Source organism: Cardiocondyla obscurior, linkage group LG22 (genome assembly GCF_019399895.1).
Source record: "Cardiocondyla obscurior isolate alpha-2009 linkage group LG22, Cobs3.1, whole genome shotgun sequence".
Taxonomy (NCBI): domain Eukaryota; kingdom Metazoa; phylum Arthropoda; class Insecta; order Hymenoptera; family Formicidae; genus Cardiocondyla; species Cardiocondyla obscurior.
In genome coordinates this window covers 3,859,855-3,876,847 of record NC_091885.1, presented here as the reverse complement: position 1 = coordinate 3,876,847, position 16,993 = coordinate 3,859,855, and the positions used below count along the sequence as shown (strand labels likewise).

Sequence of the window (16,993 nt, the reverse complement as noted above, 5' to 3'; positions counted from 1 at the left end):
ATCTCCACACTCTGTCCCAGATATCTTTTATGCAGGAAGCGCGGAATGCCGCGCGTTCGAACCATACTACTTGTTCGATTCGACGATGGCGGCTTGCAGCGGATTCTCTCGACACTACAAAAAAAAATTACTCTGATTTAAAAAAAAATATATTTTGCCTATTTTTCACACGGCAAGCTAAGGGCTTGCGGTTTGGCGTAATGTTAGAGGGAACTTAGCTCTAAATACCTGCCTACCCACAAGTTCCTATCTCCTACAGAATGCGAGATATTTATTAACGTTTCTTCTAAAAATTAAATGCAAAGCTCTTTGCATTAAAAAACAAAATTAAAACGTTTATAACTTTCCCTGGCGGCATAGGAGAGACTTCTAGCTTACTTAAAAGACGATCTTTAATAGTTAAAAAATTAATAAAATAATAAACTGTCCCTGTTCATAGTCGCGGGCAGTTTTCGAAGTTGGCGCGCGTACAAAACCGGAGGCCTGTGGCGGCCAAGCCGCGATGGATTGCCGGACGCGCCGTCAACCGCACGATCTGCGATGGCCGACAGTCGATGGTTCCGATACACCTCGCGTGTGGTTACCTTAGTTTATTGACAAAAATGTAACGCCTCTAATTTTAATTGGCCATGTTACCGCCGCGCAAGGCATGACAATTGCCCCAGCCGTCTTTATGTTACTCTCGTTTCTATAAATACCCGCGTGTGTACTCCTCATTCGGGACCTCCGGGTCCGACGTTGACGCGAAGATGTCTTCTAAGAGGTATACTTGACTGTTTTTACTTTGCATCCTCTTTTTTTTTCTCCTCTCTCTTCCTTTCTAACGCTTTCTTCCGCTCCTTCTTACTTTAGTTTTTCTCTTTTTATTTCTCTCTCTTTTTTTTTCCCTCCTCCCCCTCTCTCCCTCTCTTGCTCCTTTGTTTTTGTCACGCGCTGGCCGACCGTGCTAAACTTCCTTCGGGAAATTATTTATAGCGGCGTGGAAACGGAGCGTCGAACCTCCGACGAACGTCTCCTCGATTAGTCTCCCTCCGAACTGATTCTTTTCTCACCACAGTTATTTACTATAGTTTATTACGTCGCCTTTTGAAAATCCCGTCCGGCGAAACGGCCTCGCCGTATCCCATAAATTTTTCATTTCAATGAACGTAAGACCGCAGTTCTCGGTCCTTTCGGCTAAGAATAAATCCCGTGCAAAATTTTACCTCGCAGCATCTTGCACCGCGAGCGCGACGTTTCTTTCAGAATTGTATACCTTTTTTTTATTATTTGCAGCGAGCTGAAAAAGTTATCGGAGGAAAGTCTGACGAGACAGCCAGAGGAAGTCTTTGATATTATATGCAAACTGGGAGAAGGGTAAATTTTTTATATTTGTTCTTGCTAATGTTTAATAATGATAAAAGATTTTTTTTTTTATTGCATTATAAATATGTATTAATGTGCAGATCCTATGGATCAGTTTATAAAGCGTTGCACAAGGAAAGCGGGCAGGTGCTCGCTATCAAGCAGGTGCCAGTGGACACTGATTTACAAGAAATTATCAAAGAAATATCTATTATGCAACAATGTGACTCTCCATATGTTGTTAAATATTATGGAAGCTACTTTAAGAATACCGATTTATGGGTAAGTCACACACACAAATTGAGGCAATTTTAATATTTAATTATTAACTTGAATAATTCACCCATGCAACTGTAACATACAGATTGTGATGGAATACTGTGGAGCTGGGTCAGTTAGTGATATCATGAGGTTAAGGAAGAAGACCCTCCAGGAAGACGAAATTGCCACGATCCTTAGTGATACTCTGAAAGGATTGGAGTACCTTCACCTGAGAAGGAAAATTCACAGGGACATTAAGGCTGGAAATATCCTTCTTAATAACGAAGGCCACGCGAAACTGGCCGACTTTGGCGTGGCAGGTCAATTAACGGTGAGTTACAAAGAGATTTTGGGCAGAGATAAGAATCTAAACTGATTCCCTGCATTAGGATACTATGGCGAAACGTAATACAGTCATCGGCACGCCGTTCTGGATGGCACCTGAAGTGATACAGGAGATTGGCTACGATTGCGTGGCCGATATATGGTCTCTGGGAATAACGGCTCTAGAGATGGCCGAAGGCAAACCGCCGTACGGCGACATACACCCGATGAGAGCAATATTTATGATTCCAACTAAACCGCCGCCTAGCTTTAGAGAGCCCGACCAGTGGAGTCCGGAATTTATCGACTTCGTCAGTGGGTGCCTTGTAAAAAATCCCGAGGAAAGAGCTACCGCAACTGAGCTTCTACAGCACGAATTCATAGGCGAGTGATAATTTAATTAATCTATATTATATTTTAGTTTCCTTTTTCTTTTTATTAATAATTAACGTGTAATTGCAGGTAATGCCAAACAGCCGAGTATCTTGAGCCAAATGATCGCCGAAGCTCACGAAATACGGGAAAAGCAAAGCGCGCATCGAGCTCATGTTATAAACAACGTGGCGATCAAAAGTCAAAATCAAGCGGAGGATTCGGTAAATTTTATTATTATTAAATTGAAAACTAATCCACGTACGAATAATTTTTATATGTAATTAGACTATATACGTAACACTGTCTCTGTCATAAGGATGAGGACGACTGTAGTGGAACTATGAAACCACTGCCAGAAGATAGTAGAACTTTAGTGCCGAGCCACGATCTTCCAGACACGGGTACTTTAGTTTCGGCAATGTTGGACCTTGGTACAATGGTCATCAATAGCGATACCGATACCGAAGCTACTATGAAAAGTCAGTAAATTTCAAGCAATGTCCAAATTGCAATAAAAAAATAATCACCACTAATGTCTACATTCTTTTCAGGACATAATACTGGTTCTGTAGAATCCGGCAAGAAATATCGACCGTTATTCTTGGATCATTTTGACAAGAAGGAAGCGCCGGAAATCGGCAAGGTAATCTTATATTATTTTTTATTTAGATTTGCATTGAAAACTGTTACTTTCTAGGGTAATGGACAAATGCTGGGAGCGCACAACATTGAAAATGCGAACAAATTGGAGCAACAAAGTCCAACCGAATCTCATAGGTTTCAAAGTCATTTGCAACTACAGCTGCAAAGTCAGATCTCTCATCCCGTGCCAGAGCAGCCGTACAACAATATATCGAAATTTCAGAATGTCTTCACAGAACGTGACTTCGAGTTTGTGAGTGAAATACTTATCGACATTTACTTTAAGCATCTAATATGCATAATGCGAGGTACTTACCGTCAAGAATGGCGTTCTTAGTACTGCGACGGCGGCTAGCGTACGTGATCTTGGCGTGGGGTGCGTCGAATCTCACACGAAGCGCGCGCGTAGATGTGTTGCGGAGCACCGGTCACATAGGACTGAAAGGAAACGCGGCCTACTACACCTCCCCGCACACGGCGGCCGAGAGAAAAGGATGTCACGTACGCTAACCGCCGTCGCCGCTCGTCGCGGCAAATGCCATATCTGTCTTTTAATGTACAATATTTCTAATTATTATATGAAGAAAAATAATTTGCATACTAGAAAAGTCATATTTTGCAGTTGAAGTTTCTCTCCTACGAGGAACTGCAACAACGAATGGCGACACTGGATGCGGAAATGGAACGGGAGATCGACGAGTTAAGAAAAAGGTATCAGACGAAGAGGCAGCCCATACTGGATGCCATGGATACTAAGCGTAAACGCCAGCAGAACTTCTAACAGTCCTCCTTCACGCGTACAAACGACGGCGAATAGACAAAGGGTGTACAGTTGTATAAATGAATAGATTTTATTCGCGTCATCCCTGGTTTCATCAAAGAGAAGTACATTGGCCCCGACACCGTGAATACCTTACCTCATTAACGAACAAAACGTGTAGCGACAGTGAATCTTTCTCGTTTACTCGCAAACCACAATGTTGCTTTTCTTTATGAATCCCAGGGTACTACAATTAGCTAGTGATAGCTAATAGCCTCACGTCATCAATGTAAATTATTTTACACGTGATTTAGGTGAAAAAACAATCACTATACTTAATTTTTGTATTACCTTTATCTATATTTACTGTTAGGGCTCTTGGTTCTTCGCCACCACTCTCAGATTACGATGGGATGAATACGATTTAGGTTTTCTTCGAAACAAAAAGTCAGTATATATTAGGAATCTATTCTATCAATCACAAATTTATCAAAAAGTATTTCTGCATGATTATGTTTTATCATGTGCTACATGAACAAGAAATTTGACACGTTTTCTCATTTCTGACGTCGTAATCTGAGATACTAATAATGGTAAGTGACCGGCAAGCCTACTCTGTAACTTTTACAACTTTATTATCACGTTATTGACGCTGCGCGACTTTTTTTACCGTATATTACATCCGATAATGTCGATAACGTAATTACGAAGATGTCAGAAGTTACAGAATAGATCTGCAAGAGCCTGAAATATATCCTATTCTTGTAGAAATATCCTGAGACTCTTCCGGGGTTGTTAAAAACAAAAAGAAAAAAAAAAAGTAATGCAATAGGAATGCAAAAACAAATGCATTGCGTGATTATATGACATGGTTGTTTTCCATCGAGGAGAAATTTTATAATTGCTTGGAAAGAAATCGGTATTTCGTATCGTCATGTTACGCTAGTCATTTACAATGCCATTTTATCCAGGATATGAAAAGGATCATTGATTCATGCGAAATGCCACTTAAGCGATTAAGCATTTGAACAGTTCTCGAGCGCAAACGCTCCGTTTAATCATGACAGTTTGGGAATAAGCAAACAAGGCTGTAAGATTTAATTTACCTTCTATTCTACTGCCATAAATAGACTCTCTATTCATTCATTTTATATTTACTAATAACGATTAACTCTACTTTACGTTTGATACTGTACAGCCCATTTCTATCGACGTAGATAAGACTGACGACTTAATCTCGGTTTAATCTACTTTTCGTTTCTTTCCAATTTTTAACGCTCCAGGTAGACAGTTAAACTGGAATTAAAGTCAATCTGCATTGGGTAGGCAGAAATGGGCATAATCGGCGAAAATTGATTTTTAAATGCAAACACATTCAACACCAATAAGATCACGGCATTCTAAAGTAACAAATAGTGTTCTTCACCATGCAGTATCATAATAAATAACGATGCCGCATTCTAATAAAATATTTCACGAACGAACTTACTAGTATTAGTCTTCCGCGCGCCGTATTAGAAAGTATTTTCCAATCTAATTTACCTTGTCGGAAATTGTTGAACCTGAAATCTCTCAGATTCCAATGATAACGGTATTTTTAGAATAATATAAAGAATATGATAATGCCTTATGATAATCATCTTGTGTATAAAAACATTGCAAATTTTTGACCGCATATTTTTTTGTGATCGTTACGAAAATAAATATATTTGTACGTGCCATACACATGGCAAATAATCATAGTAAAAAGAATAAATCCTTGCTGACGTTTGGGCTATTCTGCAAATAGTGGAAATAGAGCTATACTTAAATGCGCTATAGCCAGAACTGATCTTCAATTTTCTTTTAGAAAATAGTTGCTTCCCATTTGTATCATAACTTAAATAATACTCACTTGCGGGGTGTTCTGAACAGCAAAATATAAGAGAATAACGTTCCGAGTGAGAATTATCTAAGTTTTGATGATAAAAGCAGCAATTAATACAGAATAATAACATATTTTTGATATAGAGAATGTGCACACGAGACCCGAACTTTAAGCGTATATTATCCAAAATCCAGATACTCTTAAATAGAAGTGTACTAATAAGATTTCCAATCGAAACAGAATCGCTTTCCCGGCATGACTATATTTCATTATACGGAATGCAATATAATTGTATAAAATCTTTTAGAAATTCTTTTAAATAATTTCAAAAGTTATACATTTAATCATATGTATTAAAAATGTAATTATTTTATTGTACCCTCTCGTTCTATGATTCACATGTCAGAACACGGAGATGTTTGTAAATTGCATTTTTATATAAAATTATAGATTTACAAATTTTATATTTTTACAATTTATATACTGCTATAAAGTTTTCCTTCTTAAATTTATGACCTGACTCCATTAATGTTCTGCGCTATCTGTTGTAAGATGTTTTAAAAACAAAGTAAGAACAGCACAAAAGTTCATATAAAAATGTCACGAAGTATATTAAATACATTTTTTACACGATTATCAGCCATTCATGCTTAGCTAATAATCAGTTTTCATATCTAATCGTGACAGTTTTATAACATTATTTTAAATTCGTATTGTGCACTGTATAATGCATTACAGTGTTTGGCTGAGATATAAGCTGTTTCCCATTTACATAAAAATTCCGACGATTTTCACTTACGATGTCATTTTATTTTCCTTCAACATTTATTAAACAACTGAGATAATATGACATCCCAAGTGAGAATTATCTGACCTTTGGTGTAAGTGTAAAGCAGCAATAGAGACTGAAGGCACAAGCATGTTTTTCGAGTGAATAATTTAACGAAAACTATAGCCTGATAATAGAACGTACATAATAGAACGATGGCTATTTAATATATTAAAGCGAGTTATTAACAGTTTCGTTTAAAATAATAACAAAAGCAATTATTAATGTTGCCTTTTTAACTATTTTGTTCAATATCATAACAATAAAACATTATACAAACTACGCACGTTTCATTTTTTACTAAAAATACGAGAATGTTACTATTACTAGTGCTACTTAAGTACATTGGGCATAAAGTAATTCTTTTTTTGTACATTAATACAAAGTTCTGATCAAAGTTAATTTCTGGGTTAAACCAAATTGGTTATCATTGGAATTGGACGGTATATAAAATTGTGTATAAAGAATGTTTTATAAAAAGTTATCAATAAATATAAATGCATTTTAATCACATGTAAAAGATATTATGCATTATTTAGCAGAGTTTTGAGAGCTATCTATCGTCAATTAAAAATTAAAATAGTTTTAAAAACTTGTAATGGTTCTGAAATCGGTAAGAATAAACTACGAATACAGATTTTAATCATCTCGATTACATACCTTGTAAAAACTGATAAGGCATATTGTCACTTTGTTATCGCTATACTCGTACAAGTAATTCCCCAATTCGTGTCTCATCATAAATCGTCATCTCCTATCATGCAAAAAACATTATTTTCCATAACGTCAAGATTTGTCGTCTGACTCTTTTCAGCCACGACTCTCGAGTCGGTCGACTTTTTCGACGTCACAGCCGACCACTTGTTAGCAAGTTTTTTAATAATTGGCCCCGATTTCGTGTGATTGTTATTGGCACATTCGCGCAGCGGTGAACCTGTAACGATACGACTTTGGCCATCCCTCATAATGTACGTCCAGGATTTCCCAGGTTCTGCCTGCAAACATCATGCAATTGTGAATGAGAAGGTTTGATTTAGCCATTCAAGTAATCTAAAACAATTTATGTAACAACCTGACTTTTGCTCCCCACCACACACTTCTGCAACAACTCGTCAATCATGGCTTGCAGACAAACAGATATTAAAATTGCTTGCTCAGACGCAATCGTAATCCATTGCAACTCATTCCTGGCAATTAGATATTCGAAAGATAGCTCCAAATTGCACTCGTTATTATCTTCATAATGGTCCGTTCCCTAGACGCATTCATTAATAAATTATATCGGCGATTTAAATAAATTTTTTTTATTGAAATATCTAGTAATACTTACGTTCTGTGTCGTAGTAATGCGCCAGCATCGCATTCGCGATACTTTAAACACGACTTCGTGTTCTTCAGGCGACAATACGCGTAAATTCAATTCGTTTCCGCCTATAGCAAGCAACACTCTGGAGTTACGCTCGGGATAATCGCAGTAACATGGCGCAAACTGTATGTAGCCATAGTATTTTAAATGACGAGCTATATTCAGGTACTGAAATAAACAATTAAATTAATTTTTATTAAAATAAAAATTTATATATTCGAAAATATGTTTATCGCGGCTAACGTACCTCTTTTTTGTTTCCGGACTTCTCCAAATTCTTCAGTTGACAGTGCACTTCCTTCGTAACCAAAATCCAGCCGCTGCGAATTTCCGCAGCTGCCTGAATGTACAGTAAATTCAACGTTACCGGATCATTCAGTAACTCAACGTCGTACGTCGAGTCCCAGTAACTTTTTCTGAGAATAATCCGTGCGGCCTCGGAATTCATATACTTATAAGTTATAAATGGTGACTCAAACTCTTGTAATCTTCGTAATACTGAAACAAAAAAAATGAGCATATTAAAAAAAATGTATATAAAGTAATAAATAAATTTATAGATAAATTGTAACGAAACTTACTCTTGATGTCACCAGATAGTTCATCTTGCATCACAATAAATAGTGCAAAATGAAAATAATACTTTTCTGCCAATTTCAAATGGTCATATACTTTCTAAAAGGCGAAAAACAAAAGCACTTTAATAAGTGTTGCACATAAAATTATTTTTTTAACAACATTTACCTTTAAAACTTCCCCGGAATGTTCACCCGGCGAGATACTTAACAAGATTTTGGATCCATTCATAAGAAACACATCTAGAGTTTCATGCTCGGACAAACCATCCGCAGTTTCATACTGAGCAGTCAATAAAAATCCATTCAGTATTTCCGAGTTATTTATAGTTACGTTTTGACCAATAAATTGAATGTATTTCTCCAAAGCCAGCCGCCGTTCTTCCTGTTGATTAGCCGTCAAAGGGAAGAGCTTCTTTGGAGGGAAAATAGGTAGCAATCTATCGGGATCCTTCGACAGTTGCACGTGCAAATTGTGCAGCTGTTTGTATCTCGCAGTGCAGTGAAATAATCCATTGATATGTATGTTATACCCCTATAATTCAGCATGTTAAATTACTATACAACAATTTTGATTATTATTACCGCATGACGCGATATACAATAATTAATAATAAAATATGCGTTTGTACTTACGATGTATGCATTCCCGGCTCCATCTGTAAATTCCTGAGTATCCGGTATAGAAAAGTGCATCTCGGCGATACACGAATATCTTGGAAGGTAAAAGTATTGTTATAAAATCACATTATCCACCACGAAGTCGGTTTGTCTTTCCGACAGTTTCATTGGCACAGCAGCATCTGTGAAGAAGAAACAAGGTATTAGAGCGTGAGAAAAACGTCGTCTTCGCACTTTCAAATCTCTCCAAGTCGGAACTGCGTCCGAAGGATGATTTGATGAAATCAACACGTGGGCTGCTGGCAGCTCCTGTGGCGATGAGTCACAATGTTCGTTTACCGTGCGACGTTCTCGTTTTAGGCGAGGAAGCGTCGGGTCAGCCCGCCCACAGGTCGACACGCGTCTCTCCCCATATTTTCCCCGTGAAGGGGCCGAGATCCGGATCGCGGCGGAAAAATCATAGAAAGCGACGTCCTGAATCCCCGAAGCCCTCCCTCCCCCACCCCTCTTTGCTCGACATATCGCCGAAACCCGCGTTGCATCGCGGTAATACTCACATGTTGCTGCGTGACTTTCGTCGTTTGCGGGACCGCATACGTGACAGCGAGCCTAATCGGTCGCTTACGCCCACTCGCGCCTCACGTTTCACGAGATTATCACTACTGACACGCATTTGAATCCCGCGATCGCCGCGAGCGAAACGCAACGAAACGAGGGAACGCGCGGTGACGGCGCCACTGGAGTCACTATAAACGCGCATGTGTGACTTGCGCGAGTGGCGAAAGCGGTAAACCCTATCACGATTTTGAAAATGTTTCGTAAGAGAAGTATGAAATTTGTAGCGCACAATTATCGATAAGAAACAAAAAAGGGATTACAAAAAAAAAAAGAGCAATGTAGATCAAAATGTCAAAATGTAAATTACCTAAATTTTAAGTATATTATTTCCTTCTCAATACTTTGGGCCTTCATCAAAATTTCTGTCTGTATATAATCACAAATTTATCTCGTTGCTTATTAAAAATTGACGCGATGCCTGCAACACAAAATGTTACCAAGTTAAACGTTCGTCGAACAGCAACTGCGACGATTACATCGAAATAGTTAGTTTAATTTAAGTCACTGTGTCGACTGTATCGTTTGCGCTTTAAAATTTAATTTTTTAAATTTAATTTCTTATAGCCGCGATGCTCAAGCACTAAGGGAACAAAAAAGAAGTTCAGATAAAATAATACCCGTTATACATATAACAATAAACACCGTACAGGATAAAACTCCAAAAATTAAAGAAAAGAAATCAAAAAGTAAGGCGATTGATGTTCCTTGTGCAAAAAATATCTCTTCGAGACATATTCAAGAAAAAGATAAAAAACCTGATCGATATGAGGTCAGTAATATAAAGTTCTTGTAATTACCTTGTGTAAAATAATCCTTTTTTTTCTATTGTTTAAACTTATATTAATTGTATTATTTAATACAGAAGACACGTTTGATATTTCCCGAGCTGCGAGGAAGCAAACTGTACTCCAAATGTGATTGCTTGTACAGAAATGGTTTACAAGATGATTGTCGCTTATCGCAATGTCTAGGACAACCAAAGTGCTTAGTTAAACCGTGGGCTATCTGTCCACCAGCAAAATTTGTTAGATCTCGCTTTCCAGAAATATATCCGTCGGAATCCCGTGCAGATTGTACTGCAAAATGACATCGTATCTAAAACAAAATTATAAAAAAAATTGAAAAAAGAAAAATAAAAAAAATATGGAACTTTGTTGAATATTACATTGCACTGTTATAAAAATTTAATATAAAATTAAATATTACGTTAAAATAATGTATTTTTCTATATTAATATTACCGTTTATTGATTAAGTTTTATTACTGTTCGCAATAACGCAATTTTTATATTGCATTGTTGCATGACGCGATAAGCTTTATAAAATACGTAGTATATAATGACGTAGTATATTTCCAAATAGAGCATTCTACAAAAGTACAGAAAATCAAAGAAGCAAATAATAAGTAAGTAATAATTGAGAATTAAATTGCCAAATAATCGAGTACAGAGAATGAATAAGTTTAACAGATGGACGAGCACATTAATAGCAAGGTGGACATACGTTGCAAGACTGTAATACATATGATGGCGGTGTATTAAGTCGATACAAAGATGAGCAATCAACAGAACGCCTATCGCCAGAGTCTAAATTATAATTTGTGGCGTTTAGCATGTTGTTTCTTGCGACAGGCGTTATGGAGCCGCAGAAGGCCTCGTTGCTTTTATTGCACGGAGAAAATTCCTTTTGGTAAGTTTTGTTGGAAACTAATCTACAGTAAGCGGCCAGAGCTGCCTCCCTTGCACGGTCCGCGCAGTAGAATTTTTGAAGGGCAATCTCCTCATCGCCCAAATCGGTCAGTTTCATTAATGCGGCGCGACCCGGTCCACAAACTGGATACAGTTTCGTCATACATTCTGGTCTACCCATGCAATCCCACATCATGCATCTATCCTGCAAGCCATTCCTCTTGATACATATGCATCTGTGCATCACACTCGCACGAAATTCGAAAGATTTGCACGGTTTAACAGGCACCTGCAACATTCGGTCATTTAATTTACAATGTACTTCTTAAGTTAAACATATAACACGAAATTTTCGATGATTTATAATAAGTTATAAAGTTTAAATAAATTTAAATTAGGCTATTAGTAGAGTAATAAGTATTACTGAATATGTGTAATACAAATTAATACTAAATACTCACGCAGCAAGGTGGCGTATATTCTGTAACGCAGCATACTGTAGGTGCACGAGGTGTTTCGTCCCATTCGCAGGGTTTCCTGTAACATATGCATTCGATAAAAATTTATTTGTTATAATTTATTATCGAGTAAAAAAATATAATCTTACTTTTGATCCATTGAACTGATTAAACATTTTAATTGCGCTAGTAACTCCCGTCTTCTATCGCAATTTGGATTATCACCATCGCAAGGCATGTTGTGTTCTTCAAATTCTGTGGCACTTAATATTGGAAAATTTTCTTCTGCGTTTTTTCCTCTTTTTTTTTTTACATTGATATTTTCATTTTGTATCAATGTACAGTAAATTATACGGCAAATTTAGCAGTTATACATAAATTTAGTAGTGTCGGCGAAAGGCTTTTTCCAGAAACATAATTGTTAATTTATTGTAAACATCCAGTTTCCTAGCAACTGTACTTATGTATGTGCGTATGTACTAATATCGCAATAATTCGTTGTGTCGCGTAAAAACGTGAGTAGTTTAACAAAATATTAAAATAAGATAAGTAAAGATTAGATATGTAAATTATTTGAAATAGATCCATTTAAAATCTTATCTTAAAAAAGCCATGTTAAATCAGCTTTCTTTAAAAAAGAATAAATGAGAAATAACGTTCGCGAAGCCCGCGCTGTGTGGTATCTAGTAAAGATATATTATTTAATTATGCCTATTTTGTATTCTTCAAGGTAATAATTATTGAAGACATATTACTGAATTATTATAAACCTGATTTTATAAATATCACATTATATGCATTAGGTAGAAATAAATTTATATGTATCTTTTTTAATTTTTAATAAAATGCCTTCTTCGTTTAATTTTGAAATTAAACGAGTAAAATCATCTATCATAATATTTTCGACTGCCAAAAGCGTTTCTAAATCTTTAATCGTAAATGTTCGTACCTTATCTGCCTTGACCTTTTTTTCCAGTATTTTTATAAACGTTTTTATCTAGAAAAAAAATTAGAAACAAAAAAGATTAATTGCTATAAATATTTAAACATCTTTTTATGTAAGTGTAAATTTATAAAAATTAATAATAAGAATATATGGATATATACCTTCTTACTTGTTAATTTACCATCAGAATTTAATTTTGGTATTACAAAATCGTCATCTTCTATTGTATTCATCGTTGCATATCGTAATATATCTATTACATCCAGTGCGTCCGATTCAGTTGCTTTCGTACGTAATTCTAATTTTGCTCTAGCCTGTAACAAAACGCCTATATAAAATATTTCATCTTTTTATAAATTTTTTATTATGCAACGAAGGAGTCTAACCTCAGTTAACCGAATCATCGCTTCTAATTGTCTGTTGAATATTGGTGTGCTTCCAAATTGTTTATTTTTCGATCGAAGCTCTAAATAATAATTCTGTAATACTGTTGCAGCTTCAACAGATAATTTTGGTTTCACGTATTCTCGAGCGTAAGAAATGTAAGTACGAAGAACAGACTGCGAAATTATTTTCGAGGATAACGGCAATCTTAGCTTCTTCCTGAAATATATATTTTGTACGCAATTGACTTTATTTTAATTTTTTTGGGGGAATAATACTCTGTCACATTACAGATTTCAAATAACTATAATTAAAAAAAAAATTAATAATTTCAGACAAGAATATATATGTTAACATTTTGAGCTTTCTAAATAATGCAAAATTAATTGTAATAATTTTTTAATAAAGCTTTCTTACCTTAAAGTACATTCATCGTAGGATAATGATTTCATAACTTCTTCATTGGAATTCACATGTGAATTTGTATGAACAGTCATGATATGGTTACATAATAAATTATCAAAATGCTGTAAATAAAATATCACAATTATTTTGTACATAGCAACACTAATAATTAATTTACAAATAATTATTTACCTCATTTGGTTTGTCTAATAACAAAAAAATTAAATCAAATCGCGAGAGAACAGGCTGACTAATATGTAAATTTTCAGTTAACGTTTTGCTTTTATCGTATTGTCCTCCAATGGGATTAGCCGCCGCAAGAATTGATATTCGTGCAGGAAGAGAACATATTACACCCGACTTCGCAACAGTGACGCTTTGTTGTTCCATCGCTTCTAATAATGCCTAAAACATACATGTAAAGTAATGTAGAATGTCTGCGAGTTAAAAATTCCTATAGCAATCTATTACCACGTTTGTTACATTATAAAAAAACATCGATATTATTTTACCTGATGATGAGAAAGCATTTTATCGAATTCGTCAATGCAGCAACAACCTTGATCTGCTAAAACTAAAGCACCGGGTTCTAAAGCAAAATCGTTCGATCCCGATTCCTTCGTAAGCGTGACCGTTAATCCTGAAGAAGTGCTCGAGTTGCCACAAATATACACACCTTATAACAGCAATAATATTCATATAAAATTTTATATGTTATATAAATTTGTATATTTCATAAAGAAACTTAAAAATTTCTCATACATACTTTTTGCAGCTATTCGGGTACACGCTTGTAACATCTGCGACTTGCCAAGACCAGGATCTCCGACTAGCAAGATATGTATGTCGTCTCGTAATTGCGTATGCTTTACGTTACCTCCAAATAAACTCAATATCAGTCCAGCTTTAACTATTTCGTGTCCATAAATACTAGGGCATAATGAATGAACCAGCAATGCAAAAACATTTGATTCTTTATGTATATCCTGAATGTAACAAAAGAAAATTAAATTTGTTTCAAGATTAAAAAATCAGAGGTTTACTTTATATTTAGTAACCAAAGATACCTGTATAGCTAATTGATTTTTTATAGAAATTTCAGTAGTTATAGAACTTTTATTTTGATATCTGTGTTTGTTATTGATAACCGTTATCGCTTTCATGTACAACGAAAAAGGAGTCTCGGCTTGTACCTTTGTTGTACCATCATCGACTCCTTGAATCTAAAAAAAGAAAAAAAAAATAAATTAGTACGTAATAATTATATTCCTTGTTATTTTTCTTCAGATAAAAAATATGTGCAAATTTTTTTTTCCATTATTATACCTTAATAATGCCGGTAAGTGTTATATCATCGCCAGGCATACACACATTCACTAAATCATCCAAAAGTTCTACATCAAGTACTTTAGGCACTCTACCTTTATTTTCCTGCAAGATAATATTATCGTTATTTTATTTGTACATTATTTCTTATTATATATTTAATAATAAAACTATTACCTGTTCATCATTCAACAGTTCTTGTACTCTAATTATTTGGCATAAGACAGTCTTTGTATAGGGCGAATCTAAAACTGGATAAAATTTTGATGTGCCACAGACATCACACCTCTTTGGTAGTGTATAGGTTTCTTGTTTTTGCCTGATTAATTTTTGCAAACGACATTTAGAACAGGCAAATACTATCCACTGTGCCAAATATTTCGCTCTATTAACTCTTATTACACAGCCTTTAGTGGACACCAATTTTCCTGCAACAATTCCCATAATATAACAAATAGTATTTTACTGTTAAAAAAAAATTAAGCTGTAAGATTATCATTAGACATACTTATTGATGCATAGTTTAAAGGTTTTATATGCATGTATAAAAAGTATGAGTAATAATGCTCACATGTATGTGTTTGTGCATGTACATGTACTTACCATAGCAATTTAATTTAAGATCTCGCAAAGATGTGATTGGTTGATAATTTAATAAACTTAATTTAAGGGTTGGCAAATTGCTAATGGATTTTAAAACATATTGCAAAGTGTCATCTGGTACTGTTTCAAAGATTTTCTAAAAATGTGATATAAAATTTATAAAAAAATAAAAAGAATAATTACAACAAAGAAGAAAATAATAATCTATAATTTATATCTTAATCTACATTATCTTTTACCTACAAAATTAGAACTTTATAATACAAATTAGGTTTCTATTAAAACATTTATTAATAAGAAAGAAAAAAAGGAATTTATCATTTAATTGTTTTTAATGTTGAAATATTCTAGATTTAAATTTTAAAGTATTAAGAAAATTTATATTGTAACAAGAAAAATCTGTAGAATAATTTATTATTAATATATTTAAAAATGATAAGTATAATCTTTAATGTATCTTAAAAAGACATTTTGTTTAGATTGTTAGAGTTCTATTTTCATAAAAACCACAGCATGCACATAATATTCATGATTAACTAACTACAAATTATCTATACAATAAATGTAATAAATAATAATAAATCATAACTTAAAAAATACCTGGTAAATGCCAAGTTTTATACAATTTAATGTATCTGCTGGATTCTCATATAGATCATCCTTAAAATCAGGCCATTGTTCCATAAATTCATCATCATTATACAATTCATAAATATCAATATCAAAAGACAGTCCCACTTCAAAGTTTGCCATGTTGAGTAATGTAGATAATGCTTCATGTCTTTCAATAAAGGCCTCTATGGCTTTAGTATGCTTTATAATAGCACTGGTGGTTTTATATTCTGTGTAAAAAATATAATTTTTAATATATAAAATATAGTAATTTTTAAAAGCACATCTATATGGATATGCACACATGTGTGAACAAAATATGCTTACCTTTATCAGAAAAAAACAATCTCCATGCATAATATGGAATGTCTGTATTTCGACCAATGTCAAGATCATCTGGATTATAATTTATCTCATCTTGGTCTAAAGTAACATAACATTATATATTTTAAAGATATACAAAATACTTTGTATTCTTTACTAATATAATGTGCCTAATTATAATGTAAAATTTAACATTCAATATTTAATATAATAAGCTGAAAGTCTCTTACGTGATGACGATTCATTACAGTTGCCGGTGGCTTTTTTTGTTTTCCGTCTTTTTTTATAAAATTTCGACTTGTCGCTCATTCTAATTTACAACACCGACGCACATTTAAACCACATGTGTCTTCTTGACAAACGAATCCAAATAGTCGGGTTTCTTCGATGAATAAAGTTGAAATCCAATGCCACAATTAAAATAAAAATTAAAATCTATTTAATTCGCTTTTTTTTCTAGCTGAACTGAGCTGAACCAACTGTACTGGTGGCGGTATGCACGGCAAAATTGAGCATCGATACTATCATTGTAGAGTGTAGACTCGGACAGGCCTGGCTAAGCTCGCTTAGGGAATCGGGATTTAGCGTCAGACGTGCCAACTTACGTGGCCTTCACCGCCAGGTGGTACTGATCGAGAGGAAGAAGAAGGAGAGCGTGCTTTTCGT

At 34.7% G+C, this 16,993-nt stretch overlaps 4 protein-coding genes across 5 annotated transcripts; 1 reads left to right on the top strand and 3 right to left on the bottom strand.

The window, feature by feature from the left end:
- The first annotated feature begins 507 nt into the window (after positions 1 to 507).
- On the top strand, positions 508 to 6,684 carry Hpo (serine/threonine-protein kinase hippo). Its single transcript, XM_070670957.1, has 10 exons — positions 508 to 763; positions 1,276 to 1,356; positions 1,446 to 1,626; positions 1,709 to 1,936; positions 1,995 to 2,313; positions 2,392 to 2,525; positions 2,621 to 2,783; positions 2,856 to 2,947; positions 3,002 to 3,199; positions 3,569 to 6,684. The coding sequence occupies exons 1-10, from the start codon at positions 750 to 752 to the stop codon at positions 3,725 to 3,727; spliced, it is 1,569 nt and encodes a 522-aa protein (XP_070527058.1). The 5' UTR covers positions 508 to 749; the 3' UTR covers positions 3,728 to 6,684.
- On the bottom strand, positions 6,619 to 10,021 carry Snx17 (sorting nexin 17). 2 transcript variants are annotated; one of them, XM_070670966.1, is made up of 8 exons: positions 9,890 to 10,021; positions 8,980 to 9,146; positions 8,513 to 8,878; positions 8,350 to 8,443; positions 8,016 to 8,266; positions 7,733 to 7,936; positions 7,475 to 7,657; positions 6,619 to 7,397 (listed from the first exon to the last, which is right to left on the bottom strand). In XM_070670966.1, exons 2-8 carry the CDS (start codon positions 9,037 to 9,039, stop codon positions 7,140 to 7,142), a joined length of 1,416 nt encoding a protein of 471 aa, XP_070527067.1. In that variant the 5' UTR covers positions 9,040 to 9,146; positions 9,890 to 10,021; the 3' UTR covers positions 6,619 to 7,139. The 2 variants fall into 2 exon arrangements, with proteins under 2 accessions (XP_070527067.1, XP_070527066.1); XM_070670965.1 differs by lacking the exon at positions 9,890 to 10,021 and adding an exon at positions 9,522 to 9,663.
- Positions 10,022 to 10,913: 892 nt separating this feature from the next.
- On the bottom strand, positions 10,914 to 11,982 carry LOC139110971 (uncharacterized). Its single transcript, XM_070670974.1, has 3 exons — positions 11,877 to 11,982; positions 11,731 to 11,806; positions 10,914 to 11,558 (listed from the first exon to the last, which is right to left on the bottom strand). The coding sequence occupies exons 1-3, from the start codon at positions 11,963 to 11,965 to the stop codon at positions 11,064 to 11,066; spliced, it is 660 nt and encodes a 219-aa protein (XP_070527075.1). The 5' UTR covers positions 11,966 to 11,982; the 3' UTR covers positions 10,914 to 11,063.
- Positions 11,983 to 12,526: 544 nt separating this feature from the next.
- Positions 12,527 to 16,877, bottom strand: LOC139110953 (DNA helicase MCM8-like). Its single transcript, XM_070670939.1, has 14 exons — positions 16,558 to 16,877; positions 16,331 to 16,426; positions 15,992 to 16,233; positions 15,392 to 15,527; positions 14,966 to 15,216; positions 14,789 to 14,893; positions 14,530 to 14,685; positions 14,229 to 14,448; positions 13,975 to 14,138; positions 13,655 to 13,867; positions 13,475 to 13,584; positions 13,060 to 13,276; positions 12,835 to 12,987; positions 12,527 to 12,724 (listed from the first exon to the last, which is right to left on the bottom strand). Exons 1-14 carry the CDS (start codon positions 16,634 to 16,636, stop codon positions 12,527 to 12,529), a joined length of 2,340 nt encoding a protein of 779 aa, XP_070527040.1. The 5' UTR covers positions 16,637 to 16,877.
- Positions 16,878 to 16,993: the final 116 nt, after the last annotated feature.